At 48.5% G+C, this 15059-nt stretch overlaps 1 protein-coding gene across 9 annotated transcripts in view; it reads left to right on the top strand.

Annotated features, from left to right (window-relative positions):
- Nucleotides 1-15059, top strand: part of LOC136631951 (zonadhesin-like) — a 91608-nt gene that overhangs the window by 56579 nt on the left and 19970 nt on the right. For 8 of the 9 annotated variants that reach the window (XM_066606468.1, XM_066606463.1, XM_066606460.1 and 5 more), the window contains 3 exons: nt 902-1120; nt 2443-2634; nt 9700-9918. In XM_066606468.1, coding sequence (XP_066462565.1) covers nt 902-1120; nt 2443-2634; nt 9700-9918 — 630 coding nt within the window. The remainder of the gene's footprint in view (nt 1-901; nt 1121-2442; nt 2635-9699; nt 9919-15059) is intronic. The other variant, XM_066606466.1, reaches the window with a different exon arrangement.

Here is a 15059-nt window from a genome sequence, read left to right as displayed (position 1 = left end):
GGTGAATCCAGATGGTTAAATAAATGGTCCACACTCACAGCAAACTCTTAAATATCAAAAAATGTTGACCGTGTTTTCTATGCTGCACGGCAAACACTATTGAGGAAAAAAATGGAGTCCAAATGCTTTTTTTATTCATTTTGTCTACCAAAAAACGCAATAAAAAGTGATCAAAAAGCCCTTTGTAACCCAAAATGGCACAAAAAACCTACAGATCGTCACACAATAATCAAGCCCTAGCAGAGCACTGTTAATGGAAAAACAAAAAGGTTATGGTATGGGACTTTAATGCAGTGGTGCAAAAAAAGGGTTTTTATTGCGCAAAAGCAGAAAAACCTAAAGAATATATATTAATATAATTTTAGTATCATCATAATTGTACCGGCCCGCAGAAAAAATCATCATGGAATTTATGATAAACAGCGGTAAAAAGGTAAAACAATAGCAGAATTGATGTGTTTGCTCTTCCTGCCCTCCCCCCAAAAATTAATAAAAGTAATAGAGTATATTATATGTACACCAAAATGGTGCCAACAAAAACTACAGCTCACTACGCAAAAAACAAGCCCCCCTACGGCCGCGTCAACGGAAAGATAAAAAAGTTCTGGCTTTTGAAAGGTGAAGGGGAAATCCCCCCAAAATCGTCTCATCCTTATGTTCAAAATATGCTGTGTAACTAAGGGGTTAATGAGCCAATCTGACCTGCAGTCCATTCACAGCAGGAGACATAATATGTGTAATAAGATCTCTCAAAAGCCCCTGCCTGCTTGTTGATGGTTTCCCAGCAGCTATATATAGCTTATCTCCTATACCATACAGTGTAAAAATAAGCTAATTATATTGAGATTTCACTGATTTCAGTCATTTTACAGAATCTGATAACCGAAAATCTTTATTTCAGAGAACAAATGTCCAAAGAACCAACACTGGACTGACTGTGGGACCGCATGTCCTAGCAACTGTGAGGGAGAAAAGAATCCACCAGCCGCCTGTATAGACCTCTGTGTGCCGGGATGTTTCTGCAACAAAGGGTACATCTTCCAGTCTGGATCATCCGGTTCTTGCGTCCTTCCTCAGGATTGCCCAAAGACTGACCCCGTACCTTCACCCAAACCAACAGGTGAGGAGCAGTGAAGAACGATCCCCCACATAATACATGAAGAGGTTTGGATCAATGTGATTCTAAAAAATGTAACTCATTCCAAAATATATGAAATCTTCTCTGTGTTTATAAGGAACCTAAAGCCCTGCTCAACCTAAGCCCCAGATCCACGAATAGAACAACAGTACTACAGTGTAGACTGACACACAGGCAGAAGAGACTGGGACATTCAGAATGGGCTGGGTGACAACTCTCCTGCAATAGACCCCCAAATAATCTGGCAACTCTCCCCCAGTGTCTTTACACCATACTTCTCTCTTCCCATTCCTGCGGCGCCATCCCGATGGGGAGAGGACTGCAGGAATGGGGAGAGGTGAGTATCTGCATCTCTGGGCTGCGGTCTGTAAAAAGGAAGGGGGGGGGGTGAGGTCTGTATACACAGGGTGTAGTGTAAAGTCTGTATAAAGGGGCATCTGACCTGGCAGCTGTATTCAGGGTGGTCTGGGGCTTATATGAAGGGGATCTACCCTGGTGTCTTTATGATAAACGGGGTTTAAGGAATATATCTTACTTAGGCCCCCTGCACGTCCAGCTCGGGATTCCGCAGTAAATACCGCCCATAGCATGATATGACCAAACATGATCTCCTCTACACAAGCGGAAATCGCAGCATTCTGTGATTCTGTGTGGATTCCGCATGGACGACATCCATTGAAGTCAATGAAAGGCGACCAACTTGCGGACTTTCCACAATTTGATTGCGGAAAGTTTGCGGGATCTACAACATTGCTTAGTGATGGCGCGGCATTATTTGTACTGTGCATGTGCGGCAGCGGGCCGGCCGACACATTCTCCATATAGATAAGATGAATCGGGACAGGTATGTAGGGGTATCTGGCCATGCACAGGGTCTGATTCCACTGCGGAATCCCGCGTCCGGAATCTGGCGTGTTCATGTGCAGGCGGCCTTAAGGGCTTGGTCTTAGGTCTGTATATAGCTGGTCTGGAATCTGTATCTCTATTTAGGGGGCCTGGTTTATGTTTTCTGTTCATTCTTGGGTGGGCTAAGCAGGGTCATATTACTGTTTGTGCACCAAATGCTATTGGTTGGGGCATTTCCCATATAAAAAGGAACAAAACCAAAACTTCTAAAACCTGGAAACCATCAGCAGGTAGGTTAGTTGTAATTGCTTATTTTGTTATGGTTCTGCTGACTGATACATGATGAACATAATACAGATCTGTGTGCGTTATCCCGCTGTTATCTGTTTCTCCATCTCCTCCCTTCTTCATAACTTCATGGTTTTACAGAATTTGATAATAGAAATTCTGTATTTCAGTGCACAAATGCCCAAAGAACCAACACTGGGAAGACAAAGGGACCGCATGCCCGTACAACTGTCAAAATGTAGGTGCAAAAATCAAGTGTACAGCTGACACTGTGAAAGGATGCTTCTGTGATAAAGAGTACGTCTTCCAGTCTGGAGAATCCGGTCCCTGTGTCCTCATTAAGGATTGTCCTAAACCACCAGGTGAGGAGCAGCGAAGAACGATCCCCCACATAATACATGAAGAGGTTTGGAACAATGTGATTCTAAAAAATGTAAACCATTCCAAATTATATGGAGTATTCTCTGTGTTTATAAGGAACCTAAAGCCCTGCTCATCCTGAGCCTCCAGGTCCATGAATAGAACAACAGTACTACAGTGTAGACTGACACACAGGCAGAAGAGACTGTGGGACATTCAGAATATGCTGGGTGACCACTCTCCTGCAATATCAGAAGACCCGCAGATAACCCGTCAAATCTTTCCCAGTATCTTTACATCATGCTCGCCTCTTCCCATTCCTGCAGCGCCATCCTGGAGGGGGAGAGAACTGCAGGAATGGGGAGAGGTGAGTATCTGCACCTCTGGTCTGGGGTCTGTATACACAGGGTGTGGTATTAAGTCTGTATAAAGAGGGTTTGGGCCTGGCATCAGTCAGGGTAGTCTGGTCTTGGGTCTGTATAAAAGGACTCTGGTCTGATCTGTATAAAAGGGATCTAGTCTGGAGTCTGTATGATAAACTGGGTTTGAGGAAAATTGCAGATCTGGTACCGATATGTCTATTCAGGAGGCCTGGTATATGTTTCCTGTTCATTATTTCATGTGTTAAGCAGGGTCATATTACTGTTTGTGGATTAAATGCTATTGGTTGGGGCATTTCCTTTATAAATAGGAACAAAACCAAAACTTTTGATACCTGGCAACCTGCATCAGGTACGTTAGTTGTTATTGGTTAGTCTTGTTATGGTTCTGCTGACTGATACATGATGAATAGAGATGAGCGAGCACCAAAATGCTCGGGTGCTCGTTACTCGAGACGAATTTTCCGCGATGCTCGAGGGTTCGTTTCGAGTCACGAACCCCATTGAAGTCAATGGGCGACCCGAGCATTTTTGTATATCGCCGATGCTCGCTAAGGTTTTCATTGGTGAAAATCGGGGCAATTCAAAAAAGTGATGGGAACGACACAGCAACAGATAGGGCAGGCGAGGGGCTACATGTTGGGCTGCATCTCAAGTTCCCAGGTCCCACTATTAAGCCACAATAGCGGCAAGAGTGGGCCCCCCCCCCTCCCAACAACTTTTACTTCTGAAAAGCCCTCATTAGCAATGCATACCTTAGCTAAGCACCACACTACCTCCAACAAAGCACAATCACTGCCTGCATGACACTCCACTGCCACTTCTCCTGGGTTACATGCTGCCCAACCCCCCCCCCCACGACCCAGTGTCCACAGCGCACACCAAACTGTCCCTGCCCAGCCTTCAGCTGCACTCATGCCACATGCTGGCCTCATGTCTATTTATAAGTGCGTCTGCCATGAGGAGAACCGCAGGCACACACTGCAGAGGGTTGGCACGGCTAGGCAGCGACCCTCTTTAAAAGTGGCGGGGCGATAGCCCACAATGCTGTACAGAAGCAATGAGAAATCCAATCCTGTGCCACCTCCATCTGGAGCTGCACACGTGGGCATAGCAATGGGGAACCTATGTGCCACACACTATTCATTCTGTCAAGGTGTCTGCATGCCCCAGTCAGACCGCGGTTTTTTATATATAGTCACAGGCAGGTACAACGCCGCAATGGGAATTCCGTGTGCACCCACAGCATGGGTGGCTCCCTGGAACCCACCGGCGGTACAAACAAATATCCCATTGCATTGTCCATCACAGCTGAGGTAGTATTGTCATGTTTAATGCAGGTGGGCTTCGGCCCACACTGCATGCCCCAGTCAGACTGGGGTTCTTTAGAAGTGGACACATGCAGTTACAACTCCATGTGGACCGACAGCATGGGTGGCTCCCTGGAACCCACCGGCGGTACATAAATATATCCCATTCCAGTGCCCCACTCAGCAGAGCTAACGTCAGATACAATACAGGTGGGCTTCGGCCCATACTCCATGCCCCAGTCAGACTGGGGTTCTTTAGAAGTGGACACAGATGCATTTACAACTCCCTGTGGACCCACAGCATGGGTGGGTGCCAGGAAGCCAGCGGCGGTACATAAATATATCCCATTGCAGTGCCCAGCACAGCTGAGGTAATGTCAGCTTTAATGCAGGTGGGCTAAAAATTAATTTGATTACACTGTAGGCGAGGGCCCACAAAAATTGGTGTACCAACAGTACTAATGTACCTCTGAAAAATTGCCCATGCCCAACCAAGAGGGCAGGTGAAACCCATTAATCGCTTTGTTTAATGTGGCATAATTTGTAACTAGGCCTGGAGGCAGCCCAGTTAAAATAAAAGTTGGTTCAGGTGAAAGTTTCAACGCTTTAATGAGCATTGAAACGTATAAAAATTGTTTAGAAAAATTATATGACTGAGCCTTGTGGGCCTAAGAAAAATTGCCCGTTCGGCGTGATTATGTGAGGTTTCAGGAGGAGGAGCAGGAGGAGGAGGAGGAATATTATACACAGATAGATGAAGCGAAAAGGTCCCCGTTTTGGAAGGTGATAGAGAACGATGCTTCCATCCGCGGGTGCAGCCTACGTATTGCTTAGGTATCGCTGCTGTCCGCTGGTGGAGAAGAGAAGTCTGGGGAAATCCAGGCTTTGTTCATCTTGATGAGTGTAAGCCTGTCAGCACTGTCGGTTGACAGGTGGGTACGCTTATCCGTGATGATTCCCCCAGCCACACTAAACACACTCTCTGACAAGACGCTAGCCGCAGGACAAGCAAGCACCTCCAGGGCATACAGCGCGAGTTCAGGCCACGTGTCAAGCTTCAACACCCAGCAGTTGTAGGGGGCAGAGGCGTCACCGAGGACGGTACTGCAATCGGCTACGTACTCCCTCACCATCCTTTTACAGTGCTCCCGCCAACTCAGCCTTGACTGGGGACCGGTGACACAGTCTTGTTGGGGAGCCATAAAGCTGTCAAAGGCCTTAGAGAGTGTTCCCCTGCCTGCGCTGTACATGCTGCCTGATCACTGCGCCTCCCCTGCTACCTGGGCCGCGGAAATGTGCCTTCGGCCACTAGCGCTGTCGGATGGGAAGTTTACCATCAGTTTCTCCACCAGCGCCCTGTGGTATAGCATCATTCTCGAACCCCTTTCCTCTTCGGGAATGAGAGTGCAAAGGCTCTCCTTATACCGTGGATCGAGCAGTGTGTACACCCAGTAATCCGTAGTGGCCAGAATGCGTGTAACGCGAGGGTCACGAGAAAGGCATCCTAACATGAAGTCAGCCATGTGTGCCAGGGTACCTGTACGCAACACATGGCTGTCCTCACTCGGAAGATCACTTTCAGGATCCTCCTCCTCCTCCTCAGGCCATACACGCTGAAAGGATGACAGGCAAGCTGCATCTGTACCCTCAGCAGTGGGCCAAGCTGTCTCTTCCCCCTCCTCCTCATGCTCCTCTCCCTCCTCCTCAACGCGCTGAGATATAGACATGAGGTTGCTCTGACTATCCAGCGACATACTGTCTTCCCCTGCCTCCGTTTCTGATTCCAAAGCGTCTGCCTTTATGCTTTGCAGGGAACTTCTCAAGAGGCATAGCAGAGGAATGGTGACGCTAATGATTGCAGCATCCCCGCTCACCATCTGGGTAGACTCCTCAAATTTTCCAAGGACCTGACAGATGGCTGCCAACCAGGCCCACTCTTCTGTAAATAATTGAAGAGGCTGACTCCCACTGCGCCGCGCAAGTTGGAGTTGGTATTCCACTATAGCTCTACGCTGCTCATAGAGTCTGGCCAACATGTGGAGCGTAGAGCTACACTGTGTGGGCACGTCGCACAGCAGTCGGTGCACTGGCAGATTAAACCGATGTTGCAGGGTCCGCAGGGTGGCAGCGTGCGTGTGGGATTTGCGGAAATGTGCACAGAGCTGGCGCACCTTTCCGAGCAGGTATGACAAGTGGGGGTAGCTTTTCAGAAAGCGCTGAGCCACCAAATTAAAGACATGGGCCAGGCATGGCACGTGCGTGAGGCTGCCGAGCTGCAGAGCCGCCACCAGGTTACGGCCGTTGTCACACACGACCGTGCCCGGTTGGAGGCTCAGCGGCGCAAGCCAGCGGTCGGTCTGCTCTGTCAGACCCTGCAGCAGTTCGTGGGCCGTGTGCCTCTTCTCTCCTAAGCTGAGTAGTTTCAGCACGGCCTGCTGACGCTTGCCCACCGCTGTGCTGCCACGCCGCGTGACACCGACTGCTGGTGACTTGCTGCTGCTGCTGACACATCTTGATTGCGAGACAGAGGTTGCGTAGGAGGAGGAGGAGGAGGGTTTAGTGGAGGAAGCATACACCCCCGCAGATACCACCACCGAGCTGGGGCCCGCAATTCGGGGGGTGGGTAGGACGTGAGCGGTCCCAGGCTCTGACTCTGTCCCAGCCTCCACTAAATTCACCCAATGTCCCGTCAGGGAGATATAGTGGCCCTGCCCGCCTGTGCTTGTCCACGTGTCTGTTGTTAAGTGGACCTTGGCAGTAACCGCGTTGGTGAGGGCGCGCACAATGTTGCGGGAGACGTGGTCGTGCAGGGCTGGGACGGCACATCGGGAAAAGTAGTGGCGACTGGGAACCGAGTAGCGCGGGGCCGCCGCCGCCATCATGCTTTTGAAAGCCTCCGTTTCCACAAGCCTATACGGCAGCATCTCTAGGCTGATCAATTTTGCAATGTGCACGTTTAACGCTTGAGCGTGCGGGTGCGTGGCGTCGTACTTGCGCTTGCGCTCAAACTGCGGCGCTAGCGACGTCTGGACGCTACGCTGAGAGACATTGCTGGATGGGGCTGAGGACAGCGGAGGTGAGGGTGGGGGTGCAGGCCAGGAGACGGTACTGCCTGTGTCCTCAGAGGGGGGTTGGATCTCAGTGGCAGGTTGGGGCACAGGGGGAGAGGCAGTGGTGCAAACCGGAGGCGGTGAACGGGCATCGTCCCACCTTGTGGGGTGCTTGGCCATCATATGCCTGCGCATGCTGGTGGTGGTGCCTCCCCAGCTGATCTTGGCGCGACAAAGGTTGCACACCACTGTTCGTCGGTCGTCAGGCGTCTCTGTGAAAAACTGCCACACCGTAGAGCACCTTGATCTCTGCAGGGTGGCATGGCGCGAGGGGGTGCCTTGGGAACCCGTTGGTGGATTGTTCGGTCTGGCCCTGCCTCTACCCCTAGCCACCGCAGTGGCTCGGCCTGTGCCCACACCCTGACTTGGGCCTCCGCGTCCTCGCCCGCGTCCACGTCCTATAGGCCTACCCCTAACCCTCAGCATGGTGTATTAGCAGTAGTGCAGAAACAGAACGCTGTAATTAAATGTGCCGCTTATTGGCCTGTGGTTGGAGGCTGACTTCGTTTACGGAACCCCAGGAAATAATTTGGCGCAAGCCTGCTGTAACACTTAGCTGGCTGCGTATTTATTTGGAGAACTACTACCCTCAGCACACACGGACCCAGAACACTGAGCACAGTGACAGGCAGGCCAAATAGATTTTTTTTCAAGATTTTTTTCCAAAGGACCACTGTGTATATTCAATCAATAATATATGTCTTCTGGCCCTGCCTACACAATTCTGTCCCTGGAGTGTGTCACGGAACTGCAGTGTTGCACTGTTATTAACTGCAACAGACCTGTGATTTCAGAGCCAGGAAATAATTTGGCGCAAGCCTGCTGTAACACTTAGCTGGCTGCGTATTTATTTGGAGAACTACTACCCCCAGCAGACACAGACCCAGAACACTGAGCAGAGTGACAGGCAGCCCAAATAGATTTTTTTTCAAGATTTTTTTCCAAAGGCCCACTGCGTATATTCAATCTATAATATATGTCTTCTGGCCCTGCCTACACAATTCTCTCCCTGGAGTATTACTGCAGGGCGCAATGCTCTGCACGGCCGATATACCAAAAAAAAATAAATGTGCAACACTGCTAAAAGCAGCCTCCACACTACTGCACACGGTTAGATGTGGCCCTAAGAAGGACCGTTGGGGTTCTTGAAGCCTACAATCACTCCTAACACTGTCCCTACAGCAGCTCCAACACGATACCACTATCCCTCAGTTATGTCACAACGCATCTGAGGCGAGCCGCGGGAGGGGCCGATTTTTATACTCCGGTGACACCTGATCTCCCCAGCCACTCACTGCAGGGGGGTGGTATAGGGCTTGAACGTCGCAGGGGGAAGTTGTAATGCCTTCCCTGTCTTTCAATTGGCCAGAAAAGCGCGCTAACGTCTCAAAGATGAAAGTGAAATTAACCCGAACATCGCGTGGTACTCGTTACGAGTAACGAGCATCCCGAACACGCTAATACTGGAACGAGTATCAAGCTCGGACGAGTACGTTCGCTCAACTCTATTCATTTTGTCTACCAAAAGGTGCAATAAAAAGTGATCAAAAAGCCCTTTGTAACCCAAAATGGCACAAAAAAGCTACAGATCATCACACAATAATCAAGCCCTAGCAGAGCACTGTTAATGGAAAAACAAAAAGGCTATGGGACTTTAATGCAGTGATGCATAAAAAGGGGTTTTATTGCGCAAAAGCAGAAAAACCTAAAGAACATATATTTATATAATTTTAGTATCATCATAATTGTACCGGCCCGCAGAAAAAATCATGTAATTTATGATAAACAGCGGTAAAAAGGTAAAACAATGGCAGAATTGATGTGTTTGCTCTTCCTGCCCTCCCCAAAAAATTAATAAAAGTAATAGAGTATATTATATGTACACCAAAATGGTGCCAACAAAAACTACAGCTCACTACGCAAAAAACAAGCCCCCCTACGGCCGCGTCAACGGAAAGATAAAAAAGTTCTGGCTTTTGAAAGGTGAAGGGGAAAATCCCCCAAAAATCGTCTTATCCTTATGTTCAAAATATGCTGTGTAACTAAGGGGTTAATGAGCCAATCTGACCTGCAGTCCATTCACAGCAGGAGACATAATATGTGTAATAAGATCTCTCAAAAGCCCCTGCATGCTTGCTGATGGTTTCCCAGCAGCTATATATACCTTATCTCCTATACCATACAGTGTAAAAATAAGCTAATTATATTGAGATTTCTCTGATTTTAGTCATTTTACAGAATCTGATAACCGAAAATCTTTATTTCAGAGAACAAATGTCCGAAGAACCAACACTGGACTGACTGTGGGACCGCATGTCCGAGCAACTGTGAGGGAGAAAAGAATCCACCAGCCGCCTGTATAGACCTCTGTGTGCCGGGATGTTTCTGCAACAAAGGGTACATCTTCCAGTCTGGATCATCTGGTTCTTGCGTCCCCCCTCAGGATTGCCCAAAGACTGACCCCGTACCTTCACCCAAACCAACAGGTGAGGAGCAGTGAAGAACGATCCCCCATATAATACATAAAGAGGTTTGGATCAATGTGATTGTAAAAAGTTTAACTTATTCCAAAATATATGGAGTATTCTCTGTATTTATAGGGGATCTAAAGCCCTGCTCATCCTGAGTCTCCAGGTCCATTAATAGAACAGCAGTATTGCAGTGTAGACTGACACACAGGCAGAAGACATTGTGTGACATTCAGAATGTATTTGGTGATAACTGTCCTGCAATATCAGAAGACCTGCAGATAATTCGGCAAATCTCCCCCAGTGTCTTCACATCATACACACCTATTTCCATGCCTGCTGCGGCATCCTGGAGGGGGAAGAAACTGTAGGAATGGGTTGGGTATCTGCACCTCTGCTCTGGGGTCTGTAAGAGATAAAAGAAAAGGGGGGGGGGAGGTTAAGGTCTGTATACACAGGGTGCAGTGTAAAGTCTGTATAATGGGGGGTTGGGCCTGACATCTGTATTCAGGGTGGTACAGTCTGGGGATTATATAAGAGGGCCATATTACTGTTTGTGGCCAAAATGCTTTTGACACCTGGAAACCATCAGCAGGTAGGTTAGTTGTTATACGTTAGTCTTGTTATGGTTCTGCAGACTGATATAAGGTAAACATAATACAATACAATTGTGTGTATACAGCAACCACGCAGATCTATGTGCTTTATCCTACAGTTATGTGCTTCTCCATCTCTCCTCCCTACTTCATGACCTGCGGACAGTTGATAAGGGAGGGAGGGGCAAAATGAGTGAAGTAACACATGACTGGGCTATCAGACTAAACTGGGGTTCTTTGTAGTCTGTAGTCATAGAGACACATAGGTCTGCATAGGAGCTGTGTACACAAAACAGAAGCATACATTTAAAAATGACTATTTGCAAACTTGCTTTTGGTATTTTAAATGCATTCAAGTAAAAAATTGGTTGCAAAGTCTACACCCCCTTTTAGGGTAATTTTGCATAGGTTGATGGTTGCCCTAGTAATAGCTTACAAGACCTCAACAGGGCGAGTGAGTTAGAGTCACTCACTTGTTGTAGTTGCTTGGTCTTCAGCTTGCCTAAAAATGAAGCAACTGTTGGCCCATTTACACAGGCAATCTATGAGGTCTCGTTTACACGAGGGCTATTTTTGCGCAGTATAGGCACACAAAAGATCATGGCTTTACTGCACTAAAGATTGCTTGAACCAGGGAATTCCAGCTATTTGAACTAACTCATTCGTCTGAGGTGAGTGGTGTGTGTTTTCCAGCTCCCATAGGAGTCAGGCCCTATCATTTCTGGCAGCATGGACTTCAGATGCAAATTGCTCTCGCACGTCTGATCTTTGGCAGGTGCGAGTATTTTGCGTGTCTAAAATTCCTTCATCTGAACGCTTCTATAGGAAACTATTGGGTCTTACAGAAGCGATCTTTTTGTGCGCCTCTGATGCGTGAAAACAGCGCTCATGTGAACGAGGCCTGAAGGACAGCCTGATTACTGTGAATGGGGGTGGCAGCCAGAGATCCCCAAAGCACTCCCACCTCCCATTTGCAGCATCCAAGGAGTCCGCCCTCAACCGAGGAGACAAAGAGGTAGAGAATTAACCTTGTCATGGGGCTCTAACGTCTCCTATCTAAGGGTGGCTAAAAATCCGACCTCATTACTTATTTGGGAAGATCCCGTTTAGTAACCTGGGTTACCTTAAGTCCTGTTTTTCTCAGCATGACGTAAACGTTCCTTCTTCTGCGGTGGATCACCCAACTGAAATAAAGTAGTCCACACACTGAGAACCTTTCAAACAAGAACAGGGAGCGTTCAGTCCTGTTCCTTTACATCAACGTTTTGTAAATCAGCAGAAGAATACCCTGTACTCATTGAATTAGTAGTAGAAGTGGGCTTCCACTCCTTGCCAATCTCCTTTCACTCGTGCAGTTCGGGTTTCCTAAGGTATTACATCCACAGTCTTAGTTATCTGTTGATCTCACTCTCTCTTGGTTGCAGCTCTCTCATCTGGACGGAACTCTATTAGGGCGCCCACCCACTGGCGTTTTTTTTTCCCTGCGAAATTCGCAGCATTTTTTTTCTCCTGGGGTCTATGGGACTTGTAATGTTAAAATCGCGATCGCGCAAAATCGCAATTTACCACAAATCCAGCCATTAACTCTTTCATGTACCTCAGTGTTACCATAGAGATTACTGTTCCATACACACTACATACAGTGACATTAGACATGCATAAAACAGACAATTACAAGTTCTGGAGGGGACCCCAAACTCTGGGCCACTACACATTCGCTAAGGTATAACCGTTCTTATGTGAAAGCACAGGGGTGACAATCGCTGGGATGGTTATCAGGCACTGAAGCGCATGACAGTCATCCTGTGTAAAAGTTCTGTAACATGAGGAAAGCTAAACTTTGTATTGGATATTGATATGCTTATGAGAAGCTGCAGGAGTTATTAACCTCATCAATGTACATCCCGGGTGATAAGGGGGTACTATGGGGCCTATGGATAGTGTGGGGTCAGGAGCTAAACTGGTGCTATCATCAGCGGGAGACACCTGTTAGTCACAGCTTGTGCCCGCTGTTTACCCTTTACATGTTGCAATCAATGTTGACCACAGTATGTAAAAGTTTCACAGAGGGAAGGGGGGGGGGGGGCACTCCCTCCATCACATCATCAGCCGTCCACCATGTACTCATAAAGGGCCAATGGTTTGTCATGGGTAGTTAATGGTGTCCAGGGCTGGCCTGTGATTGTGATGATAAGCGATAATATATTGGAGTAAAGAAGTACTGCAGTGTATAATTAGACTGATCAAAGTAATGAAAGTATAAAATCCCCTACAGTGCCATGAAAAAATAAAAAAAGGATAGAAATAGCAAAAAAAATAAATAATAATTATGCACTTTATCTTCTTTTGTTAAAAGAAAGAAGAAAACAGAAACACACAGTCGGTAATAACTAGAGATGAGCGAACGTACTCGTCCGAGCTTGATACTCGTTCGAGTTTTAGCGTGTTCGAGATGCTCGTTACTCGTGACGAGTACCACGCAATGTTCGAGTTACTTTCACTTTCATCTCTGAGACGTTAGCGCGCTTTTCTGGCCAATAGAAAGACAGGGAAGGCATTACAACTTCCTCCTGTGATGTTCAAGCCCAATACCACCCCCCTGCAGTGAGTGGCTGGCGAGATCAGGTGTCACCCGAGTATATAAATCGGTCCCTCCCGCGGCTCGCCACAGATGCATTCTGACAGAGATCAGGTAAAGTGCTGCTGATGCCGGAGCTGCTATAGGGAGAGCGTTAGAAGTGATTTTAGGCTTCAAGAACCCCAACGGTCCTTCTTAGGGCTACATCTGACCGTGTGCAGTACTGTTGAGGCTGCTTTTTGCAGTGTTGGAAATTTTTTTTTGTATATCGGCCGTGCAGAGCATTGCGTCCTGCAGTAATTTTACATAGTCCACGACCAGTAGTGGTGGTGAGGCAGGGACAGTGAAAGACATATCCAGTCTATATAGGCAGTGGGCTTTTCCAAAAAAATTTGGGAAAAAAAATCTATTTGGGCTGCCTGTGACCGTCCTGACTGTACTGCGTCTCTGCTGGGGGTAGTTGTCCTAATTCATACGCAGCCAGCTAAGTGTTACAGCAGGCTTGCGCAAAATTCTTTCCTGGCTCTGCGTTGCCTCTTACATCACTGCTGTCATACTGTCCAGAGTGAAACAGTCTGCAGTAATTTTACATAGTCCACGGCCAGTAGTGGTGGTGAGGCAGGGACAGTGAAAGACATATCCAGTCTATATAGGCAGTGGGCTTTTCCAAAAAAAAATTGGGAAAAAAATCTATTTGGGCTGCCTGTGACCGTCCTGACTTTACTGTGTCTCTGCTAGGGGTAGTTGTCCTAATTCATACGCAGCCAGCTAAGTGTTACAGCAGGCTTGCGCAAGATTCTTTCCTGCCTCTGCTGTGCGTTCCGTAAGCGAAGTCAGCCTCAAACCACAGGCCAATAAGCGGCACATTTAATTACAGCGTTCTGTTTCTGCACTACTGGTAATACAGCATGCTGAGGGGTAGGGGTAGGCCTAGAGGACGTGACGCGGGCGAGGACGTGGAGGCCCAAGTCAGGGTGTGGGCACAGGCCGAGCTCCTGATCCAGGTGTATGGTAGCTGACCGCTGCGGGATTAGGAGAGAGGCACGTTTCTGGCGTCCCCACATTCATCTCACAATTAATGGGTCCACGCGGTAGACCTTTATTAGAAAATGAGCAGTGTGAGCAGGTCCTGTCGTGGATGGCAGAAAGTGCATCCAGCAATCTATCGACCACCGAGAATTCTGCGCCGTCCACTGCTGCAACTCTGAATCCTCTGGCTGCTGCTCCTCCTTCCTCCCAGCCTCCTCACTCCATTACAATGACACATTCTGAGGAGCAGGCAGACTCCCAGGAACTGTTCTCGGGCCCCTGCCCAGAATGGGCAGCAATGGTTCCGAATCCTCTCCCACTGGAGGAGTTTGTCGTGACCGATGCCCAACCTTTGGAAAGTTCCCAGGGTCCGGGGGATGAGGCTGGGGACTTCTGGCAACTGTCTCAAGATCTTTCGGTGGGTGAGGAGGACGATGACGATGAGACACAGTTGTCTATCACTCAGGTAGTAGTAATTGGAGTAAGTCCGAGGGAGGAGAGCACAGAGGATTCGGAGGAAGAGCAGCAGGACGATGAGGTGACTGACCCCACCTGGTTTGCTACGCCTACTGAGGACAGGTCTTCAGAGGGGGAGGCAAGGGCAGCAGCAGGGCAGGTTGGAAGAGGCAGTGCGGTGGCCAGGGGTAGAGGCAGGGCCAGACCGAATAATCCACCAACTGTTTCCGAAAGCGTCCCCTGCCATGCCACTCTGCAGAGGCTGAGATGCTCAAAGGTCTGGCAGTTTTTCACTGAGAGTGCAGACGACCGACGAACAGTGGTGTGCAACCTTTGTCGCGCCAATATCAGCCGGGGAGCCACCACCACCAGCATGCGCAAACATATGTTGTCCAAGCACCCCACAGGGTGGGACGAAGGCCGCTCACTGCCTCCGGTTTGCACCACTGCCTCTCCCCCTGTGCCCCAACCTGCCACTGAGATCCAACCCCCCTCTCAGG

The sequence above is a fragment of the Eleutherodactylus coqui genome, chromosome 6, assembly GCF_035609145.1.
Source record: "Eleutherodactylus coqui strain aEleCoq1 chromosome 6, aEleCoq1.hap1, whole genome shotgun sequence".
NCBI classification, from domain to species: domain Eukaryota; kingdom Metazoa; phylum Chordata; class Amphibia; order Anura; family Eleutherodactylidae; genus Eleutherodactylus; species Eleutherodactylus coqui.
The sequence above is the reverse complement of the archived record's forward strand: the minus strand, read 5'-3'. Positions and strand labels throughout refer to the sequence as shown.